The sequence below is a fragment of the Metschnikowia bicuspidata genome (genome assembly GCF_001664035.1).
Source record: "Metschnikowia bicuspidata var. bicuspidata NRRL YB-4993 chromosome Unknown METBIscaffold_2, whole genome shotgun sequence".
NCBI classification, from domain to species: Eukaryota; Fungi; Ascomycota; class Pichiomycetes; order Serinales; family Metschnikowiaceae; genus Metschnikowia; species Metschnikowia bicuspidata.
The window spans coordinates 2,302,939-2,326,255 of NW_017387732.1; the positions used below are offsets into that span (position 1 = coordinate 2,302,939).

The following is a 23,317-nucleotide window of genomic DNA, read 5'->3' on the forward strand; positions in this document are numbered from 1 at the left end:
GCCTATAACCTCATATCGACTGATTCGAGCATATAGTCATTACACGATGGTCTCACGGTGTAAATTTGTTGGGACTCGAAGGTGTTGTTTCTTTCTATCTATGCTTTTAAATCTGCACCATTTGATACTTGGTCTAGTCATATGGGTGGCGCTTCACTGGTAATTGGTGGCACCGTTTTGTTTCTGATACCGAGCACAGTCTATCGAGCTACTATAATTGTCAAACCAGTCCAGCTACTCTTACTGTCAAACCAGTTCATCGAGCTACTATAATTGTCAAACCAATTTATTGAGCTGACTATAATCATCAAACCAGCATATTGAACTAACAAGACAATAGTCGTACCAGTTTATTGCACACATTATAATAGTTAGACTGTTTCATTGAGTAAACTAGTCTATCGAGCCAACTATAATAAAAAACCGGTCTATTGAGCTGACAGAATCAAACTATGTGAGAACGGTTTCAAAGTGCTGCAGACGCAATTGTATCTCTTAGAAATCTGTTTCACTTGGTACTTGGTCACTTTGTATGAGTGGTGGTTTACCCGATACATCCAGCTACTATGCCCATATCGAGCACACGTCTGTCGGGCACAATGTCTGATATTTCTATTATAATCATATTACGATTTTGGGTAGGCGGGATTCCAATGTTTTTCATTGTAATGATTAATTTCCCCTGAGTGCCTGCTTTGTCTTCATTTTTACTCAATCGTACGTGACGCCTTATTCGATACGCACTGGTATTAGTACACCTCAATATCGGGCGCACAGTCTATGAGTCCACCATCGGAATCTTGCGATATTCATGGGATGGAATGGACACGCGCAATGATAGATTTTGTAGCCAACTCTAAAGAGTGTTTTTACTGAACCTGCTCCACCAGCAATTTCACTCAATCGTGGGGCTGATGCTTTCCTCGCAGTTTAGTGGCGGTATTATGTCTGATTCCGAGCGCACTGTCCATCAACACAGCATAATCAATGTACTATAATGTTTGATGAACATTGAAAAAAAAAAAAATAGAAAAATAAAAAGAAAAAAAAAAGAAAGAGAAAAAAAAAGCAGAGTTGCTATAGCTTCTGAAGCAGAATTGTCACCATTGCTTTCTACATGCCCCAGCGGCGCTCGTCAACAAATCCCAAGAAACCAAAGCAAACCACCTTGTGGGCGTCCTCTAGATCGAAACCTCTGCGGGCCATTGCGGCTTCCATACAGGACAGATGCCCCGGACCCAATACATTTCTGGTTTCTGTGGCAAGCGGTTCCATCAAAGTCAAAGAGAAAATCCCGACTTTATCTCCAGGCCGACTCTCCGATCTTGCCACAAGCCACGTTTCATTTGGGCGAGCCGGGGCCGAGTCTCCGCAGATTAGGTCTGCAGGTTCTCATAACCGCTGTTGCTGGAGATACACCCGCAGCAGAGTCAGAAACACACGCTCGGACCTGCACACTGCGCGCCGTCTGTCCGAGTCAGCCGCCCGGCGACCACCGCGCGGACCTGAGGTCTTCCGACCTGGACCGGCCCCGCACGTCTGCCCGGATTTCGCCTAATTTCGCTTTTTTGGGCCTTGCTCGCTTTTTAAACCTTGTTCACTTTTCTGGCATTGTTCACTTTCCGGGTGTTGTTGACGTATCGCCTATTTTGTTAAGCGCCCGTGTGGGCACGCGCGCAGCCGACCCCGGGGCGTGTGCACGTGACCGCGTCCCTCCCGGACCCACCCAAAATTACAGCCTCCTTTTTCTAATTCCCAGCGTTCACAAACACGTGTGCCCAAAGTCTTGTACTCCCCCTCCGTTTTTGGGGTACGCCCATACTCTCCCAGGGCGCGTGGGAGTATATCTTTTTTCGCTTAGTTCGAGGGGTGCCGCGTGCGGCCGCGGGGTGTCACGTGCGCCGCGGGCCGAGTCAGGCGCGGCTTCCCGGAACCCTTTGCTGACTGCGCCTGTGACTGCAAAAAATTAGATAAAGGGCTGGCGGCTGCCACTCCCACCCACTCTTTTTTCCCCAAAATCTGCCGTTTTTTCCTGCTCACACACCCCGGCGTTTTTGCAGCTCCTCACCCACACATCCCCTCCCAATGTCCCGTTTGGCTTGCCGCGGACAGGCCCTCAGCCACCTCCTCCGTGCCTCACGGACTTTGACCACCAGTGCCAGGGTATCTCCCACGGCCGCGTCGCTTTTACAACACCAGTCGCAAAAATCGCCGGCGGCTAATCCCCGCGTTTTCGCGGCCCGGCGCTTGGCCACAAAGGCAGACACGCTGAGCGCCAACTACGCGCGCGTATACGACCCCGCCCAAACCGTCGGCTACGACAAGCTCGACACGTTTGCCCGCCGGCACTTTGGCCCCACGCCGCAGGATGTGCAGCACATGTTGGGTGCGCTCGGCTACACGGATCTCGACGCGTTCCTCACCGCCGCGATCCCCCCGCACGTGTTGGCCAAGCGGCCCTTGAAGGTCGAGCCGCAGGAGGGCTACACGGAGCTGAGCATGCTCGAGCACTTGCACGGCTTGGCGCTGCAGAACCGGATCGCCAAGTCGTTCATCGGCAAGGGCTACGCCGGCACGCACGTGCCGCCCGTGATCCAGCGCAACTTGCTCGAGCTGCCCGAGTGGTACACGTCGTACACGCCCTACCAGCCGGAGATCTCGCAGGGCCGCTTGGAGTCCTTGCTCAACTACCAGACCATGGTGTGCTCGCTCACCGGCTTGGACATGGCCAACGCGTCGCTTTTGGACGAGGGCACGGCCGCGGCCGAGGCCATGGCCATGTCCTTCCACAACCTGCGCGGCAAGAAACACGTCTACGCGGTGGACGCCAACGTGCACCCGCAGACGCTTGCGGTGCTCCGCTCGCGTGCGGCCAACATCGGCTTGCGCATCGCCGTGCTCCCCTTGTCGACCCCTGAGGGCGTGGCGCAGCTCGACGACATGGCCGCCACCGTGTGCGGTGCCTTGGTCCAGTACCCAGCCACCGACGGCCTGCTCCATGACTTCTCGGCCGTCGGCGAGGTCATCCACTCCAAGCTGAAGGGCTTGTTTGCCGTGGCCACGGACTTGCTCGCATTGACCCTCTTGAAGCCACCCTCGGAGATCGGTGCAGACATCGCCTTGGGCAACTCCCAGCGCTTCGGCGTGCCTTTCGGCTACGGCGGACCTCATGCGGCCTTCTTCGCCACCACCCAGAAGTTCTCCCGTAAGATGCCTGGCAGAATCGTCGGCGTGTCCAAGGACCGCTTGGGCAAGCCCGCTTTGCGTTTGGCTTTGCAGACCCGTGAGCAGCACATCAAGCGTGAAAAAGCCACCTCCAACATTTGCACGGCCCAGGCCTTGCTCGCCAACATGGCCGCCATGTACGCCGTCTACCATGGTCCGCAGGGCTTGAAGAACATTGCCTCCAGAGTCTACGGGTACACTCGTGTGCTCGCGGATATCATCGAGACCAGCTCCCCACACACCCTCGCCAGCAACTCGTTTTTCGACACCTTGACCATCAACCTTGAGGGCGTCTCGGCCGACAATGTCTTGCAGCTGGCATTGGACAACTACAACATTAACTTATTCAAGGTCGACGCGTCCACCGTCTCCCTCACATTTGACGAGACCGTCACGCAGGCCGACTTGGAGAGCCTCGTGGTGCTCTTCACCGGAAAGTCCGGTATTTCGTTGCCTGATGACTTGCCCTGCTTGCCTGAACACTTGCTCAGAACGGACGCGATCCTCCCCAACGAGGTTTTCAACTCGCACCACTCTGAAACATCTATGTTGCGTTACTTGCACTTGTTGCAGACCAAGGACTTGTCCTTGGCCAACTCCATGATTCCTTTGGGCTCGTGCACCATGAAGTTGAACGCAACTGTGGAGATGCAATCATTGTCTATGCCCGGCTTCTCCCAAATCCACCCATTCGCCCCAACCAACCAGGCTTTGGGTTACAAGGCGATGATTGCCGAGTTCGAGAAAGACTTGAACGACATCACTGGCTTTGCCGCCACCACACTCATGCCTAACTCGGGCGCCCAAGGTGAGTACACGGGCTTGTCGTTGATCCGTGAATACTTCAAGGCACACGGCGAGTACGAAAAGAGAAACGTGTGCTTGATTCCTGTTTCCGCCCACGGCACCAACCCGGCTTCTGCTGCCATGTGTGGCCTCAAGGTTGTTCCCGTCAAGTGTTTGGAGAACGGTCTGATTGACGTCGAAGAGTTGAAAATTAAGGCCGAGAAGCATAAAGACAACTTGTGTGCCATTATGCTCACATATCCTTCCACTTACGGCTTGTTTGAGCCTGGTGTGCGCCAGTCCATCGACATTGTCCACGAAAATGGCGGACTTGTGTATTTGGACGGTGCCAACATGAACGCTCAGGTCGGGCTCACCTCTCCCGGCGACTTGGGTGCCGATGTTTGCCACTTGAATATCCACAAGACCTTTGCTTTGTCTCATGGTGGAGGTGGACCAGGCCAAGGCCCTGTTTGTGTTGCTGAACGCCTCATTCCTTACTTGCCCGCACATCCGTTTGTGGATACTCCACATGCCACCTCTGAGTCCATCGAGGCAGTGAACTCTGCGCCATTCGGCTCAGCTGCGGTGATCCCCGTGTCGTACTCGTACATCAAGATGTTGGGCGCCAAGGCGTTGCCTTACGCCTCGAGTCTCGCCATCTTGAATGCCAACTACATGTTGACTCGCTTGCAGGACTCTTACAGCGTTATGTTCATCGATGCCACTGCCTCGAAAGAGGAGGGCACCAAGCACTGTGGCCACGAGTTCATCATTGACTTGCGTGAGTTCAAGGCCATTGGCATTGAGGCGATTGATGTCGCGAAGCGTTTGCAGGATTACGGTTTCCACGCCCCCACAATGTCGTTCCCTGTTAGCGGCACTTTGATGATCGAGCCTACCGAGTCTGAGAACTTGGAGGAGTTGGACCGTTTTGTCGAGGCCATGTTGTCGATCCGGAAGGAAATCGATGCTCACGCAAAGGGCGAGCCTTTAGGGAAGGTGTTGAAGAACGCCCCTCATTCGCTCGAGGATGTGATCTCCACTTCTCAGGAGGAGTGGCAAGCAAGAGGATACTCGCGTGAGCAAGCCGCGTACCCTCTTCCTGAATTGAAGAAGAGCAAGTGCTGGCCCTCGGTTGCCCGGTTGGACGACACCTACGGTGACATGAACTTGATCTGCACCTGTCCTTCGGTCGAAGATCTTGCCGAGGAGTAAGCGTTTTGAATATTTATCAGTGTAAATTATGGAATTCTAGGACCATGGAAGGAAAGACTAGAGATTAATAGAAGAATAGCCCTGTACAGGGCACGGAAGATTTAGCATTATGTTGGTCGGCGTTCAGCAACAGACGTAAGGAACTACTTGAAGGACCATATACGAATAAGAACCTCAATCTACTTATACATCAATAGTCTTTCAGTGTTTGGTCTCAGAATGGCTCCGGTCTAGAGTCCCATGTTGAAAGAACTTTCCGTTGCAATGCAGAATGAGATGCGACCAAAAAGGGTATAGAAAGATGAAGCCTGGGTGTTTCCAACCGTCCCTGAATCTCCAAGTTTGAAGGTATATCCGTATTATCAGTCTGTGCCGAATCGGAGAGTCTTTGCAAATCTGTCTCGGGCCCACCATATAAACAGACCTGTAATATGGCAGACTCCAAATCACCCGAGGATCGTGCCACTTCTCTTCTTTTTGGCAGGAGAATATCGTGTTATATTTCGAGCTTTTTGACTTGAGAATGTAGAGGCGATCTTATTCGCTGTGGTTGCTTTCAGTTTGATGGGTCTTGCTCCAGACTTTTGGTCGTTGCTCAGTTCCGCTGGAACATGATGAAAATGGGTGCGAAACTTGGATTTCATCACAGGTACCCTACACCAAAGCACCCCTGGAAGCTTTGCCCGCAAATTTCATTAAAACATTTGACAATTTTGGAGAAGTTCGATTGTGTGCACAAGACAGAAGTTATGGAGCTTGTAAGGGGACCACATTGGATTTGAAACCATGAGCTGTGATTTTTTTTCTTGCACGGTATTCGATTAAATTTTTTCTGGGTGCAAGAAAAGTAAGAGAACATGTAGAGACCCTCGAATAACGAGGGAAACCAGGCCGGTGGATTTATGGGATTTGGAAAAGTAATTTGTTCAAGACGAATGGTTCTCATGGATAAACAGAGGGGGGTAGCATGAACAGACTTTCATAGGCCGATAACACGGCGTTCGTGCTAGTGCCCAAGGAGGGCAAAAGAGATGTATGTTCGCCATATGATGGCAATATTGAATGGAAAATATGGGCAGCTTTAGAATGATCTTAGTTGAGGCCACATCCCGATCCCATAAGAAGGCTTGAGAACAATAGGCCCCAATGGCACTACGTTGAAAAAAAAGGAAAGCAGGGAAAGCGGGACAGAAAAACCGAAAAACCAAAAATAAAAGGTAGCAAACGGATTCATAAGGATGTTCAGCAGACTAAGAGGTAAAAAGATGCAAGAGGACAGAGAAAGATGCAACGAATGATCAAATCACGAAGTATAGACATGCAACAAATAACGGAAATGCATAAGATGAGGAAGCAACTGACACCGGGATTATGAAGAGGGACAGCACAATACGACGGAAGAGAAACTCAATGATACGAAGAAAGATTTTGAGCAAAACAAATCCACTTCAAAGCGAGATGCAGCAATTGGGAAACACACTAAACCACAGAGCAAGATGCATAAACTTTGGAGCAAGGTTGAACGGACTTCAAAAGGCAACAATTGATCAACTACAACAGACTACAAGCCAAAACACAAAACACATCAAAGTAGGTTGCAGCAATCCAGCAGAAATCGAACGTCAAAGCCAAAAGCTTCAAACGAAGTCAAGATGCCACAATTCAGCAAAATACATCAAGCCCTGAACCAAAGTACAATGGACTTCAAAGCAAAACGCATCAAACACCGAGCCAAATACATCAAACGACGGAGCAAAAAAAAGCCAGCGGATGACACCAATAATGAAGATCCAGAACTTTGCAGGCAAAAGGGTGCTAGAATACAGCATAATACGGCACATTTTTGAATGCACGGCCTAAACAGACAGAGATTCGAAAACACACGCTAAAAATACAGAGATTCAAAAATAGCCAAGAAGACAGACACCAAAAGACAAAATAATTTCCTGTCATCACTGCCACAAGGTAGTTTACAGGAAAGCACAATGTTTTCAGTTGAGAAATGAGAACACTGCGTCGAATAGGACAACTGCTGTTTATCTCACACTTGTAAGGTTCATCTATGACGCTGGAAGTGACGCACATTTACTAAACGACACGTCGTATTTCAAGACATATAAAGCAGGGCTTACTGCATTAGAAACGGCTAACGGTGAGAGCAAACGTGTGTACTTACTTGGATGTGGAGAAGTACGAGTTCGATTTGGTAATTGTCATGAATGAACACAGTCGAATGCACGTTCCATTCCTCGGAGTGGCACTTTTTTTTCATTAAAAAAAGGCAGAGAGATGGCATTGCGGCAAATCTAATTGCTCGTTCGACGAAAGACTAAATAACGCTGGAGTCGGGAGGAATTGGTAAAGACAGGAACCCAAAAACACAGCCCAAAAACACTTTAATGATATAGGTTTAAAAGACAGCTCCAAAAACACAGCTTCAAAAATGCAGCCCGAAATACACTTTAATAAGACATTCCAAACACAGCTTCAAAAAGACGTTCCAAAAGCACAGTTTCAAAACACCGGCTAAGAATACAGCTCCACAAACCCAGCCCAAAAACACACTTTGATATTGCAATCCAAAAACACGGCTCCATAATAAAGCCTTAAAATACAGCTGCAAAACAAAGCATGAAGGAAAGAGATCCACAAGCGCAACCTAAAAGGCAGATATATAGAAATACAGGCTAAAACCACAGCTTCTAAAATACAGCCCAAAAACACACTCCAATGATACAAGCTACAAAACAGCCCAAAATCACAGTCCAAAAACACACTTTAAAATATAGTCCTAAAGAGGGATCCAAACACAGCCCAAAAAGACACTTTGATACTACAATCCAAAATCACATTCCCAAATAAGGCCTAGAAAGACCGCTGCAAGATAAAGCATGAAAGAAAGAGATCCCCAGCGCAACCTAAAAGGTAGAAGTTTAAAAGTACCGCCTAAAAGACCGAGATCCAAAAGTACAGCTTAAAAGACGGAGATCCAAAAGCACAGCTTAAAAGAACAGGTATCTAAAAGCACAGCCTAAAAGACGGAGATCCAAAAGCACAGCTTAAAAGAACAAAAATCCAAAAGCACAGCCCAAAAGACCGAGATCAAAATACAGCACTATCCCACAGCTTCAAGAACTCAATCCAAAATCACATCTCAAAATAAAGCCCACAAGACACCAGCCAGGCCCTCCCACTACCCCAGCCGCAGCGTCCTGCACACAGAGCCGCACGTCCCGGCCTGGCGCGCCGCGGTGTCTTAAGCACCGCACCAGCGGCTACCAACCTCTCATAACTCCTCTTTTTCCTTGCTGCAAATCCACACAAAAACCCCCAATCCCCCCGATTTCGGCACCATGGACTGGAATACGCTGCGCAGCAAGCGCATGTCCATTTCGGGAATCCCGGCGCTCGCCAAGCCCCCGCTCCAGCCCCTCCTGAGGTTTGCCCGGCCCAGCGAATACTCCTTGGGCAGCGAGCCGTATTTGCAGCACGCCCCCGCCGAGGCCCGCCCCTCGTGCTACACGTCACAACACCCGCTTTTCTGTGCCGACTGGACGCACGGCGCCGCCGGCGAGCTCGTGGCCTTGGGCCTGTTCCGGGAGGGTTTCCAGAACCGCATCCAGATCGTGAGCGGCAGGGCCGACCGCGACAGAGCGGGCGACAGCAACCTAGGCCCGGGCGACAGCAACCTAGGCCCGGGCGACAGCAACCTAGGCCCGGGCAGCCGGAACGCCAGCCCGGCCGGCAGGGAACTCGGCGCCCCGGGCGGCGCCGGCAGCAGTGCCCGCGGCTCCACGTTTGACTTTGCGTGCGTCGCCGAGACGCTGGTGGACTACCCGGCAACGGCCCTCCAGTGGGAGCCGCACGGCCACGAGCGGCTCGCGGTGTCCTCGGAAGTGTTGCGGCTCTACAAGCTCGGGCTGGACTACGGCGAGCCGGCGTTGGTGCAGACGCACATGCTTGCCAACAACTCGACGGCCAACGCCGCCAGCGGCGGCGGCAACGGCGCGGCGGCGCACGACATCAACACGTTCCCGCCCGTCACGTCCTTCGACTGGAACGCCGCGGACCCCTCCATCGTCATCACGCTGTCGGTGGACACCACGTGCACGGTGTGGGACTTGTCCCGCTCCCACGCCGCGGGCAGCCACGACACGGCCCACGTCAAGACACAGTTGATTGCGCACGACCTGGAGGTCTTCGACGTCAAGTTCCTCCACATGAGCACCAACGTGTTTGCCAGCGTGTCCAACGACGGGTCCATGCGCGCGTTCGACCTCCGCTCGTTGGAGCACTCCACCATCATCTACGAGCCCACGGGGCCGGCGCCGCCCGCGGCGGACTCGCCCGCGGCGTCCGCGCAGTACAACCCGCAGGCGCTTCTCCGGCTCCTGGCGTCCTGCGCGGACCAGCACCACTTGGCCACCGTGGGCGTGAATCTGAACCAGGTGCTCATCATCGACTTGCGCATGCCCGGCGTGCCCGTGGTCACCATCGACGGGCTGTTCGACGGACAGAGCTCCGCCCCCATCAACCTGCTCCAGTGGCACCCGACGGCGAACTTGCTTGCCACGGGCGGCGACGATTGCCAGGCCTTGGTCTGGGACTGCAGCGGCAGAACGGGGCACAGGCCTGCGGCCGACAGCAAGGTGGTCATTGACACCCCGGTGCTCGCGTACTCCGCGGACTATGAAGTCAACACCGTGTGCTGGAGGAGAGGCTGCGACAACTGGATGGGCGTGGTCAGCGGGAAGGGCTTCCAGGCGTTGGAAACCCAGTAGACGCGGTGGCGGCGGGACTCGTTGCACGGAGCGGTGGCGGCGGGTTTCGTGGCATGGTGCGATGTCGACTGATTTCATTCGGCGGATATCATGTCGGCGGATTTCATGTCAGCGGATATCATGTTGGCGGATATCATGTCCACTGATTTCATGTCAGCGGATATCATGTTGGCGGGACCTATTATACGAAGCGGCGTCGGTTTCGTCGTACGGACCGGTGTCGGGCCACCGCGTCGGCCGTCTGTCTGCGAGGGGCGTCTGGCTGCCCGCCCTACTTTCTACTGGCGCCCCGAAATCGTTGCATACTACACGTGCTACTTCTTTGAATGGTGGACGAGACGGCGTGTTTCCTGACCTCCCACGCGGGGCGTTCCCCCTGGGACGAGTGATGCTCTCTTGCTATGCGCACCTCGAGTTGGAGCTCGGGGCAACAAGGAGTTGGCGCGCGCCGAGGGCACGGCAAAAGAACCTTTTTTTTTTCTTTTTCTTTTTTAGCCACAGACTGAATTGTACGAGTAGCTTCGTCTCCGGGTCTTTTGGGGGTGCGGGGGCCTGTCTCAGCCCCAGAAACACACTGGACTCCCCAAACACCAGGAACATGGCTCTTGCAATATGATCCGGCTGGAAAATCGTGACCCCCCCCAGTCCTGTTGTTTAGCCCACACTGCGCACTGGCTGGCTGCGGTGCAGGGCATGGAAAGAATAATGACTGGCCTCACCCGAAGCTGCTCTGATCCGCCACTTTTTTGTGGGAGCCCGGTGTCTTTTCTTGGCCCGCCGCTTGCCTTTGGCTGCCGGAGCCCTGCCCATGACCCTGTGATGTCAGTGTTTCTAGTCTCGGTGTGCCCGAAACAAGGCTCCCGCAAAGACCCCTGCCCTCTTTCCTGCAGGGCCGCGAGCTAGGAACGACAATACTTTATACGAACAAGCCTGACGGTGCTAGTTGACAGAAGCCATTGGTACCTGCACCCAAGGCTTGAACTGGCCCGTGCTGCCCGGCCGCCGAAGCTGCTTCACCATTGTGGCTAGGGCGCGGATCCAGCCTGGGCCCAATTACCAACATTTGGAGAAAGACCATAGCTGAGTGATGACCAACACTCATGGGTTCTCCCAGTGGTGTTCCAAGTATGCTTGGCACCAACTTTCGCTGCACACCGCACTGCACACCGAGTTGCGGCCCGGTCCTGTGGACTCGCTTACGGCATTTCTCACACAGCTTAATTTAGCTTGCGCGCCTGTGTGGACGGCCCATCCCAACGAATAAGCCCCCGTCGTGTCGGGGGGTAAACCCTAAACCACCTGCGTTTCGATACAAACTAGTGGGTTCTTTGTCCATTCAACTCGCCGCCAGAAACACGGAGCCTGTTTTTCGAAGCCGCAAACGACAAACACGGCCCGCACAGCCCAGCCCGTACGCCTCTGAAGCTGGCCACTTTTCTGCCTGCACACAGCCGCCCAGATCTTCCGAACCCTCGACTATTCTTGGAACATGAGCGGGCTTGAAAATCAGTCGGCATCGGGGAACTTCAGCTTTCTTCTAGCCACACGCTCGTCTGAATCGATTGTTTCCACGCCGACGCAAATCACCTCAGCATTGTCTGCCTCACCCAATACGCAAGCGCCCACCACGGTTGTCTCCTTAGCGTCGCCGTTGGTTTCCGCGCCTATTTCTTCAGGCCTCACCACTACATCTTCGTCATTGGAAATGTCTTTGGTGCTGCAACAGCTGCTGCCAGAGGCCCCTGCAGACTCGGTGGTCAACACGGCGCTTTCAAGCGTCCTTGGCCTGTCTCAGACTCCTTCCGTTCAGTTTGAGTCGCCCAGTTCGAGCGCCGAAAACACACCCACGTCCGTCTTGGCGTCATTTTCCTCGGATCCAGGGCTCCTTTCGTCGACACAAACCCTGCCGGCGGCCATATCGTCTCCGTCGTCCGTGAGCTCGGAACCGCTTCCCCAGGAATCTTCCTCTGCATTTCTGCCAGAATCAGCCGCTCTTTCGTCTTTGGTTGCATCCCTGTCATCATCACCACAATCGACATCATCGCCCTCGCAATCGTCGTTGCTATTGTCGTCGTCGTCGTCGTCGTCGTCTTCGTTGTCGTTGTTGTCGTCGTCGTCATCGATCCTCCAGACATCATCGTCATTGCAGCAGTCATCACTGGGGCCAGTTCCCCTGGCTTCTTCAGCCATATTCTCTCTGACGCTATCTTCATCATGGACAAGCTCGGTGTCGTCCTCGACGGAAACAGCCTCTTCCAGCGAGCTTTCTAGCTCGCTGAGTCTCTCGGCATCTTCTCGCTCTCGCTCTTCGGATCTTGCGCTGCGGACCTCATCCAGCGAGAGCTCACAAACACCGACCTCGTCTGCTACAAGCTCTTTCTCATCGTCGGCACCATCTATAACAGAGGCATCTTCGTCCACCAGTGGGTACTACGTGTCCACAATCAGTGTCTTGCCGGATACCACCATCACCACGCTCATCACCATCCCAACCACAGCATCTTCGCTGAGTTCTAGCAGCAGTTCGTCCGTGTCGCTGGAAAATGCAAAAATCATTGGTGGTGTGGTGGGCGCCGTGGGGGGCGCTCTTCTAATAGGTTTGTTCGCCTTGCTTGTCTTCTTGAAGAAACGGAAAAAGAAGGTGACCAATCAGCTGCCTGATTTTGCCGATGAGGCCTTGGGCTCTGACAACGAGAAAAGCACCGGCTTCTTGAAGCTTTTCGGTGCCAAGGGCAGCACCGCGAACACTGGAGGAGGTGTGTCTACGTACAACGGCCTTGAAAACCAGGTCAACGTCAGATCAGCATCGGTGGGCGCGGGCGCTGCAACCGACGCCGGCGACAACAACGATTTCGAGTATCGCGGGGTCACAAACAGCAACAATTTGGACTCTATATTCCGCTCCACGGGGAGCAACACGGGCCACAATAGTTCAGGGTTCAACTCGGCCAATGAAACTCCGCGACAAGGGAATTCTCGTTTCAACTCCATGGTTGTTCCCTTCATGAAGACCATGCATGAGGGCGACCAGGAGCATGATGGCGCATCTCCCATGCCGGGAGAGGCCCCTTACCCCACAGAGGAAAATGATGCGCTGAGCTCCTTGGCCGGGAGCGACAAGTCTTCGGAGTATGCCACGGACGACGACCTCCTACTCCATGCAGATCCCCACCAGTTTTGGGCAGGAGAGCATCACAGTAACAACTCACGGCTGAGGTTCACTGAGGACTTGGCCTAGGTCTTTGGGAATCCATTCTATATTTTTGGGGCCGTGGCATGAGGTTGCCAGGGCTATTTACTTCTATTGAAGCAGCAGCATGACTTCATCTTTTTTTTTTTACACAGTTGCAGTCACATAATCTTCATCTAATTTCTAATTTGCTCATGGGCAGTGGAGCCGATGTGAACGGGCAAAATTCGATCTGAGAATTGCCAGTGGTATTCAGTGAGTTGGTCATGCCTCACGTGACCACGGTCAATCCCAGCGTGGGCAAACCAGTGTATTCCAATATCATTCTGTTCGTAATTACTATGGACCATTTCTGTCCTTGATAAGATAAGCTAGTGTTTCTTGATTTCTCGCGCTTTCGACCCTGTTGCCTTGAGTATTGGTTTTAAGTGACAACAGAGCCTTGATCACCACAAGAACCACACAACGCATGAAAAAGAAACGCCCGAATTCTAACTAGTCCCGACTACTTTCTTAAAAAAGATAAGTAAAGCCTGGGCATCCTTCCATCTATCTGCTTGCTAGAGTTCAGGATAGACATTACCCTGGCTGATTCACCATGGTGTACGGGTGCACGAGGACCAGAATTTTTCTGGGTGGAAACTAACATTTTCAGCTCCACACCTGTGAAATCACACCGAATCTAAGCAATAATATGTCAGCCAAAAATGTCATGGTGAAATTGATTGTGGGGGCAGGGCAGGCCGCCCCAGCCCCTCCAGTTGGCCCAGCCTTGGGTTCCAAGGGTGTGAAGGCCATCGATTTCTGCAAAGAGTTCAATGCTAGAACGGCCCATTATAACCCCGGCACGCCCATCCCCGTTCTTTTGACCATCAAGCCTGACAGAAGCTTTAATTTCGAGATGAAATCTCCCCCAACATCCTGGCTTTTGTTGAAGGCGGCCAACGCCAAAAAGGGCAGCGACAAGCCCACGCAGAATATCGTAGGCACCATTTCCTTGAAGCACGTGTATGAGATCGCCAAGATCAAGAAGACCGACGAAAGACACAAGAATGTCGACTTGAAGGCGATCTGCGGCGCTGTCATTCTGACGGCCAAGGCTGTGGGTGTGCTGGTGACACCTTGAGGCGGGGGTCGAGATCTTGTAATATAGTTAATGTACATAGTCGAAATGAACATTCAAGTCGTGACTTTTTTTCTGGACCGAATGGTTTCCAGTTATGCGGTGCAGTACATTAAAACTCTGAATGTCTAAACCTTCATGCGACGTGGTTTTATGAGTTACTTCTTCTTCTTTTCAAATGCGGCGATGTGAGCCTTTGACTGATCAACGGTCGTGTGCTCGTGGTCTGAACCCTTGAAGACCTGGTAGTGCAACGTGCCGTCGGTATTGACTCGTTCTTCAACCGAGCACATGTGCACGCTCTTCAACCAAGGGTCGTTGAAACAGTCCTCAACCGAAATACGGCACGCAGGGGCTAGTTCCACCATCCGTGCGATCAAAGGACGACAATCCTCGGGCAACGCCAACAACAAGCGGCCTGCTCCAGTTTCACTGGACGTGTGCGCAACACCGTCGGCATTTTCGCTTGTCTGCGAGTCTTCGATTTCCTTCACCGCCTCAGCAAGGCTCTCCATGTTCCCTAGGGCTGATCCTTGGTCTGGAGTCTTCATGAGGACTTCACTGAACTGCGAGAACTCTCCACGCGTGGCGAACAACTTGAAACTATTATCGACCAACTTGGGGACCTTCCAAGGAAACTTCTTCAACATCATGCAGCAGTAGATGATCGCAACCGACCACACATCGACCGGCCTTGGGTCGTACTTAGTGAACACACAGACTTCGGGGGCCAAATACGGGTCAGACCCCACCACACCCAGAGCCTCGATCAAAGTTTTTGTGAATGGGTAGGAGAAGACGACCGCGGAGCCAAAGTCAATGATCTTGACAATGCCGCGAGAGTCCACCACACAGTTGTCGAGCTTCAAGTCTCTATGAGCCAAGCCCATGGAATGCAAGTAGTTGATGCCCGAGAGGACCTGTTTAAAACAACAGTCGATTTCCTCGCGGGACATCTGGTTTGACATGACGATGGCGAACAAGTCGAAGTCGCAGTACTCCATCACCTGCAAGATCCGGTCGTTCTCGTAGCAAATCTCCACAGTCTCGATGATATTGGGGTGTTTCAAAGTGGAGCCGATGCAGTACTCGCCGGTGATCTTTTTGGCGTAGTCCCGCTTGGTTTCGTTTTGGTACTTTGCACGGAACTCCTTGACAGCGAAGATTTTCTTGTCCAGGAGCCTGTTCACGAGCTTCACGGCACCGCCCGCGCCCGCACCGAGGGTTTCGCCGAATTTGCTATATCGCTTGGAGAAGGGCAAGGGTTGCTGGCTGATCAAGCCCAGAACAGAGCCCCTCCTGTCATTTGCACGTCTGAGGGACGGGGTCCTGCTGAAGGACAGAGAGCCGGGCCCAAGCGATCCACCCGGAGACTGAGAGTAGGACGCCTCGGACCCACTTGGGTTCAACGTCAGGGCCGAGAAGGAGCCGTTCATGTGGGGGCTGACTGCCGGGGAAGTGCCCGAGGAGATGATGTTGTTCGAGCGCAAGGACGAGGACAAGTTGCTGACGGCGCTGGGCTGCGACGGAGACGAGCTGCCCTTCTTGAAGAAGCGCTTCAAGTTGGCCATCGAGTTGTGGCGGGAGATGTTGAGCGCCGCGGAGGAGGACTCGAGCGAGGAGGTGGAGGCGGGCGAAATGGCGAAGACGCTGTCGGGCTGCGCGTTGTTGTACAAGGAGCCCAAGTCCGTGGACGACGTGCTGGACTTCTGGGACTTTTTGGAGCCGAACATGAACGAGAGGCTGGAGTGCGAGCCCAGGCGTGCGCTGGTGGACACGGGCCCCGCCTGGGCCTGGGCCTGGGCCTGGGCCTGGGCCACGCGCTGCTTGGAGATGACGAAGCGCGGCTCGATGGCCAGCGAGCTGACCTGCGGCGACTGGAAGTTGACCGAGGAGATCGGCTGCCCGTTGGGCAAGTTGGGGACGTGGTCCAGCGCGGCCTGCGTCATTTGCAACGAGCTGGGGAAGTTGGCCATGTACAGGCCCGGCCTGCCCAAGGAGCCCGGCTGCCCGCCCCGGCCGCCCGGCGCGCCGTAGGGGATGGACGAGGACAAGCTCTCGGAGCCGTAGCCCCCCGTGGAGAAGAACGACGTGTGCGACACGGAGTTGGTGCGGTTGACCCGCGGGCTGGCGGCGCCGGGCACGCGCGCGGCGATGTCTCTGACCGGCTGGTACGCCTCGTCAAACGGGCGCCCGGCGGCGGCGTGGCGGGGCGAGGCCTCGAAGCCGCCCAGCACCACCACGGGCGGTTTCTGCGTGGGCGATATGCTCCCGGGGATGGCCGCGGCCGCGCTCCCAGGGGCCAGGGGCACGGCCAGGCCCGCGGGCGTGCCGCTGCTGGCGCTGATGGTTTGCTGGGAGTCGTTGGCGCCGCCGAACGGCGCGTGCAGCGGCCCGGCGTCGCCCGCGGGAAGCACGTATGCGTCCAACGAGGTCTGCAGCGCGCTGTTGGACGTGGCGGCGGAGTTGTTTTCGCTGAAGAGCTTGGTCAAGGAGCTGACGGGCTGGCGCGGAGGGTCCATGGTGTGCGGGGTGCGTTCGGGGGCGGCGGGTTTTAGGGGCGGCGGGTTTCAGGGCCGGCGGCTATTCAGGGGTGGCCGGCGGCTATTCAGGGGTGGCCGGCAATAGGGGTGGCCGGCAAAAGGGGTGGCCGGCAAGAGGGACGGCTGGTACTCAGGGGCGGCGAGTGACACAAAAACAGCAAGCCGGGACCAAGGCGCTTGGATGCTACGGGTTCTGCTGGTTGCAGTCCTGGGGCAAGAACGGAAATAGGGGAGCGCCCAGGGCGGGTATCTGGAAAAGGCAAACGGACAGAGGGCGGGCCAGACGGGTCGCTGGGTTTATGAGGCGGCAGGAAGAATAGGTGGGGAATGCGGTACTTGGGGCAGCCAGCGCGGAGTGGTCGCCGGGCTTTTGACTGGTGGTGGCAGAAGAAAGAAGTGATTAGGCGTGATTATGCGATCACTCTGGCGGCTGGCGGGCGGCGCGCGGGTCACGTGACGCGACGCGCCTGGCGCTGGGCGCCCGCCCCCGCTTTTTGTGCTATTCTGCCCGACGGCCGCGGGCCGGGGCTGCTGGACGCGGCGCCGGGCGGGCGCTTCAGGCGGTGGGGCGGACTTGGACGGGAATGGGGGGGGGCTGGGAAGGAGGGGGGGGCAGAGATTGGCCTGTGTGCAGGACCCGGCTATCGGCGTGCCGGCTCTGATTCGCCGCGTTATCAGCGTTTATCAGCGGGCGGCGCATTGATGCTAGTTGGTGCACCAGAGACACGCTGCACATATCTGGTCACGGGATTTGGAAGTCAGCGGGATTTGAAAATAGCGGGGATGGGAAACCAGTGCGATCTGGGTGTCGGGGGGTCGGTGAAAAGCGGGGTTTTTGCTGATGGGATTTTGGGTGCTGATGGGATTTTGGTGTGGTGCGATTTGGTGATTCGCGGGATTTGGGTGTTGGCGGATTTAATTATTGGCGGATTTGGATATTGGCGGATTTGGATATTGACAGCTTTGGATACTGACAGCTTTGGATACTGGAAAATTTGGATATTGGCAAATCTGGGTACTGATAGATGTTATTGGTGGTCTGATTATTAGCGGAACTTCGGTTGTTAGCGGAGCTTTGGATGGATGGATGCTGGTGGTGTTTTCGTGGCGGGACCGTTATTGGCATGGTCCTGGATATTGGCAGTTCCAGATATCGGTGGCGTTTTTGCCGGATCGGAGCTCGTCTGGCATCGAAGCCCGCTGATATCTGTCGGTTTCTGTTTTCTCGCTTTTTGCAATCGGCGGGCTTTTACGAAAGTTATTGCTTCACCATCTCAGAAGCATGCTGCATATGGCTGCTCAGATGGTTCTTGGAACGGTTGCGAAATTGGTCGCCCCGCTGGAATCACATTCTTGGTTGACCAAATCTGGTAGAGCCCTCCTCCACCATTCTTGTGGATGTACAATCCAGCGTTAAGACCGTGATCCATCCTACAAAACGGTGCATTCGTCATTTCCCTTGGGCCGCGAATCCCGCTTCAGTAGGGCATATCTGGATATCATTGAAAAACCCAACTTTCGGGAGACTGCGAGCTTTTTGCCGCAGCCATTCGCAGGATTTTCCAGCTGGTCATCATAGATGGTCATCCAATTTCCCACCGGGATTTCCAGTAGTAAAACAAGCCCGTTTCTTGGTCGCCGATTTTCTCTGATGGAGCTGACGGATGGGCCCATGCAGGTGCCTGGGATTGAGTAAATGTACTAAAAGGCTGGGATACCACGTGGGGCATTGGAAATAAGACCGGCTGTTCAGAATACTGCTGCTTGCCTTAGAAAAAGCTTGGGGCCACGCGGGTTGGAATGGCAAGGCATGGCTTGTCCAGCTCAGGGAGGTATTCTTGTATTTGTAGTGACTCGTTTTTGTTCCTTCGAGATCCCCAGATACAGTATCCACAGTTTCCAGAACCTAGGCCGCCAGGCCCTTTTTCGTGTGGTGTCTGTTTCATGTTGTATATGCTGAACATGACATTCGTGCATACGATGGTGCTTTCTCAAAGTGAAATACATGTTAATCCGAACGCAGGAGCTTTACAAGAACGTGTTTTCAAGAACGCGATTTCCTACTGGAATAGTTTCAAATTTATATTGTTTGCTTCCACAACATAGTATACAATCGTTTTAACCTGAAACTCAGGAGCAGCAACACCATATTGTTTGAGAATAAGAGCTTGGGTGTCATTCAAGGCAGTATTCTTCTGATGGACAGCAAATAATTCAGTGAGGTATATTTTTTCAGACTCAACTTGTGTTTCTTGATGACACGTAGAGCCCATTGGATATGGGCAACGTTCACACAACGGAATTTGAAATGCACGTTTTGAGAACGCACCACAACCATTGGCATACGTGAATTTCAGGTGAGCTGGCGTGGCAGCAGAAATGAGACTTTGGTAGAAGGACCGGAGCATGCATCTTCTGTCCCGGACACTATTTGCTCTATACCTTTGTCATCGCTCACAAGCACCGCCATGGAAGCCGGGAAGCAAACCACGCGGCTTTCACCCAAATCGTGCAACCTATTATATAAACGCTTTGGGCTTGGCTCCCACACACTAGTGCTCGGGGCCGGATTCTATAAATTTCTTTCCGGTTGGCTTGCCTATGTTGCTGGCAACCACACAATGCTTCGGCTATCCTATAGCCACACAAGTAATGCCGGGTGCCCCGAACATCACATTCCATTTACCCCAACCACCGGGATCATTTCACCGCAGAGGTCTCTGACAAGGTCCACATCAAAGACTCTTGCAGCCGAGGCCACATGGCTTCGAGTGGCTCACGTCGTGGTCGACGACAGGCACGATCGAAGAAGCGAGAGACGAAGGAGGGCGGTTACATTATCCAGCCCAGCGCATGCTCTTGCACGCGACCACCGCTGACTGCAAAGGCAAGGCAGGAGCATTCAGTGTGCTACCCCGTGAAGCACCCACCCCCAGCCTTGCGAGGACTCGGCATTGTCAGCCCACTTCTCGGCGGCGAAACCGCGCATACCACCCAGTCCTGCGCTCGGCGACCGGCGCACAGAAATGGGCACGTCCAAGAAATTGCCCTTCCGCGGCCTAGACGGACGAGCCTCCCAGCAGCCTTGGTGCTTGGCCGGCAAACTAGCTCTTCCGCGACTTTGACTTGGGCCTGGCCAGCTTGGCCAGCTTGGCCGCCGCCCGCGCCGAAGAGCCCGTGGCCTTAGCCGCGGGGCCGTCGTGGGCAAACAAGCCCGGGGCGTCCGCGCCCATGGGGAGCGCCATGGACTTGCGCATCAAGCTGAGCTTGTACGCCAAGTCGGCCTCGGAGTCCGGCTTCTCGTGGATGTCGCGCTGCTTGGCGGCGGCCTGGCGCGCCTTCTCGGCGTCAAGGCCCAGCGCCTTCTCCTGCTTCTTGCGCTCTGCCGCGGACAGCTTCTCCAAGCGCGCGATCAAGCGCTCGGTCTCGGCGAACACAGCGTCCTGGAGCTCGTAGTCATAGTACTCGCGGCGGGCCTTGGTGACGATGCGGCACTCCTGGATGACGTTGCCGCCGTCCTGCGCGCCCAAGACCGGCGAGAGGAGCGCAAAGAGCACGGACTGGCAGCCCTGCCAGGCGGTCTTGAAGAACACAAACCACACCGGGAAGAGGAGCACGTAGACGAGGAGGCCCCACACGGAGCCCATGGACAAGAAGCGGCGCGTGGCCGGCGTCCGCATCAAGCCGGGGTTGACCGCACACACGCGCACGTTGCACGGCGCCTTGTCGGGCCGCTCGTAGCCGTTCAAGCCGCGCTGCAACAGCCGCGCAAACATGCCCACCAAGAGCTTGGACGTGCCGTACACGAGCCACGGCTGGCCCGCCGGGTACGCGCGCCGCTCCCAGAGCAAGTCGTCCGGGGCCACCTGGCCCATGGCCTGCAGCGCACACGTGACCACCACCACCCGCACGTCCCGGTCCGCCGGCTGCACGTGGAGCGCCGGGCGGAGGAGCGTGAGCAAGTGGAAGTGCAGCAAGTAGTTGACGGCCGTCTGCAACTCCACGCCGTCCACGGACACCAGGCGCGGCCGGCCCTTGGGGATGGTTTCCGACGCGCAGCACACCACGCCGTCGAGCCGCCGCGGCGGCTGGTTGTCGAGCCACTTGGTCGCAAACAACCGCACCGAGTGGAGCAGCAGGAGGTCGCACTGCTCCGCGTAGATCATGAAGTTGTTGGTCTTCTCGCGCATGTCGTCGATGAAGTCCACGGTGAACGGGTCGTCGAGCGCGCGGCAGAGCAATATGACCTGCGCGCCTTTTGTGGCTAGCTCGTACACGGTGGCGGCGCCCAAGCCCGCGGTGCCGCCGGTGACGATGTAGACCTTGCCGTGCAACTCGCGTTTCCAGGGGTTGGAGTTGCCGCCGAAGTACCACTTCACGGCCAGGAGCCCGGCGAGCGCCGGGACCACGGTTCGGAGAACCAGCCACCCAGGGATGGCCTCCGGGCCGTCGAACACGGCGGTGGAGATGATGTCGATGGGCATGTTGGCGGGACGGAAGAAGAAGGCGGGAGTATGGCTGTGATTTGAGGACGGGGGGCGCGGGAGAGGCACGGGTGTGCACGGGTGTTGAACGGTGCACGGGTGTTGAACGGTGCACGGGTGTGAGTTGGCGGCGGCGGTGGCGGGTCTGGAGAAGGGGTTTTTCGGAGCAGAAAAAACGGGGGTGTAGCCATGGAGACGCGGAAGCGGGCGACAAAATTTGAGGGCGGTTTGTGGTCTGTGGGAGGAGGGGCGGGGGGCCTGGGGCAGCGGGTCACGTGACCCCGCCGCACGTGCTGGGCTCGATATCGACGCCGCGGCGTGCTCGAGGCCCTCTCCCAGAGCTAATAAAGTGTGAGGAATGAATATATAATAACTTGAGTTTGTAATGAATCAAACGATTGTGTTGCCGATTGTTTGAGTACCAATAACATCTAGAAATGGACCAGGTGAAAAAAAGCATGAGCGAGACTAAGCTACTCAATACACCAAATGCATGTTAGAAGGCTTCCATCTCAGTATTTGCCATGCAAACGTATGGACTTTGTTTGATATTCTTCTGGGTGAAAGTCTAGGGAGCACGTGGCATCCGCTCCATGATTTTGGCGAAATTGGTTAAAGATAAGTCAAGACCTGAATGCGAAGAGAGTTTCGGTCCTTTGACATGTCATAGATTGTAAAAGAAGTATATTGTATATTGTTTTTGGTACCATCTTCAGAAACACCAAGGGAAAAGATATCCAATTGTATATCATATGAAACTATCATGAAGTTTAAGATATATACTCCCAGCAAACTGGTCGAGATGTCATTCGTTTTACGTTTTTAAGTGTCGTGAGCATTATTTTTATAAAATATAATATCAAACACTTCTTTTCCCACATCCTTTTTATATAGGGCCAACTGTAATAATACATAGATTAAGTATAATAAAAATAAGTTATATATTAATATTAACAATAATATCAGTAGATATAATATCATTAATACCAGGACATACATTATATGGAAATTGATTAAGTTTAACATCATTGAATATTCCATTTATTTCTTCACTAAAATGATATGATACAATATGAAATAAAATAAAATAAAATAAAATAAATTTGCAAAAGCTTAACATATGGTGATTAATTTATTTATAGGTAAATATATTTTTAGGTTGTTTGATTAGTGGTTAAATCACGGTTTATGTAGAGCTTCAAATGGAGATCAAGCAAGTGGTTGTATGTTGTCATTTATATTGTTCATGGTACTAGCTATTGCATCACATCTTATGATGTAAGATCAAATATTACAGACTATCAGGCTTCAAACTTTGGTTTCATCAATATAATAAAGATGTGTCTCTAGCTGTAACACTGGTGTCAGTATTACATACGCGGTGCCGTTCAGAGTCACCGTTTTTTACTACTAGCTGATACAATATAAAAATCAGCTACACACTCTTTTGTGCTTCGACAATACCTACGTTACCAGGTGCTTTAGTAACATATACACCATCAATCGTCCTTTACGATAAAAATAACATACACATCTGTAGAGACAATAAAACACATTTGTTGACATGATAGCTGATAGCTGTGTTCTATATATGGCTGCACGTATGTGATCAAGGCTGTTCTGTATAATATTAGAGGCTTGGCATTTTATGTAGTCGACGAATGTGACTTCCACAAAACTCACATTTTGAGGCCAGAGACTTCATCTCCTCTCTAAGCATACTACGTCTCTTTTTGTTAATTCAAAGATTTAATTGGAACCGTAGATCTACCACTAAGTCTAAAGAAGGTTTCGTTTTAGGATTATTGCGGGATATTCGCCAATTCTGCCAGACTGAATTAAGGGCCCACAATCATTCTAGAGACTCAAGATCCACCCTTCTGGAATTCTCAAGAGCATATTTGGAATTCTCTGAGATAAATGGTCCTGAGCTCATTTGTACTGGGCTGAAAATTGGGCTTTGGGAT

General features: G+C 53.5%; 7 protein-coding genes across 7 annotated transcripts; 5 read left to right on the top strand and 2 right to left on the bottom strand.

Annotated features, from left to right (window-relative positions):
- Window positions 1-2,018: 2,018 nt before the first annotated feature.
- On the top strand, window positions 2,019-5,550 carry GCV2 (glycine decarboxylase subunit P). The gene has a single exon (XM_018854615.1). It carries the CDS (start codon window positions 2,086-2,088, stop codon window positions 5,227-5,229), a length of 3,144 nt encoding a protein of 1,047 aa, XP_018713051.1. The 5' UTR covers window positions 2,019-2,085; the 3' UTR covers window positions 5,230-5,550.
- Window positions 5,551-8,582: 3,032 nt separating this feature from the next.
- Window positions 8,583-10,010, top strand: METBIDRAFT_40375 (uncharacterized protein; the record flags this gene model as incomplete). The annotated part of the gene is made up of 1 exon (XM_018857265.1): window positions 8,583-10,010. The coding sequence occupies one exon, from the start codon at window positions 8,583-8,585 to the stop codon at window positions 10,008-10,010; it is 1,428 nt and encodes a 475-aa protein (XP_018713052.1).
- A 1,196-nt stretch (window positions 10,011-11,206) lies between these two features.
- On the top strand, window positions 11,207-13,571 carry METBIDRAFT_155599 (uncharacterized protein). The gene has a single exon (XM_018854611.1). The coding sequence runs from the start codon at window positions 11,500-11,502 to the stop codon at window positions 13,246-13,248; it is 1,749 nt and encodes a 582-aa protein (XP_018713053.1). The 5' UTR covers window positions 11,207-11,499; the 3' UTR covers window positions 13,249-13,571.
- A 323-nt stretch (window positions 13,572-13,894) lies between these two features.
- On the top strand, window positions 13,895-14,326 carry MRPL19 (mitochondrial 54S ribosomal protein uL11m; the record flags this gene model as incomplete). The annotated part of the gene is made up of 1 exon (XM_018857225.1): window positions 13,895-14,326. The coding sequence occupies one exon, from the start codon at window positions 13,895-13,897 to the stop codon at window positions 14,324-14,326; it is 432 nt and encodes a 143-aa protein (XP_018713054.1).
- Window positions 14,327-14,481: 155 nt separating this feature from the next.
- NPR1 (serine/threonine protein kinase) lies at window positions 14,482-16,845 on the bottom strand (the record flags this gene model as incomplete). The annotated part of the gene is made up of 1 exon (XM_018853970.1): window positions 14,482-16,845. One exon carries the CDS (start codon window positions 16,843-16,845, stop codon window positions 14,482-14,484), a length of 2,364 nt encoding a protein of 787 aa, XP_018713055.1.
- Window positions 16,846-17,019: 174 nt separating this feature from the next.
- METBIDRAFT_155596 (uncharacterized protein) lies at window positions 17,020-18,291 on the top strand. The gene has a single exon (XM_018854610.1). The coding sequence runs from the start codon at window positions 17,194-17,196 to the stop codon at window positions 17,914-17,916; it is 723 nt and encodes a 240-aa protein (XP_018713056.1). The 5' UTR covers window positions 17,020-17,193; the 3' UTR covers window positions 17,917-18,291.
- A 1,679-nt stretch (window positions 18,292-19,970) lies between these two features.
- On the bottom strand, window positions 19,971-21,350 carry METBIDRAFT_40449 (putative oxidoreductase; the record flags this gene model as incomplete). The annotated part of the gene is made up of 1 exon (XM_018857274.1): window positions 19,971-21,350. The coding sequence occupies one exon, from the start codon at window positions 21,348-21,350 to the stop codon at window positions 19,971-19,973; it is 1,380 nt and encodes a 459-aa protein (XP_018713057.1).
- Between the last annotated feature and the right edge of the window lie 1,967 nt (window positions 21,351-23,317).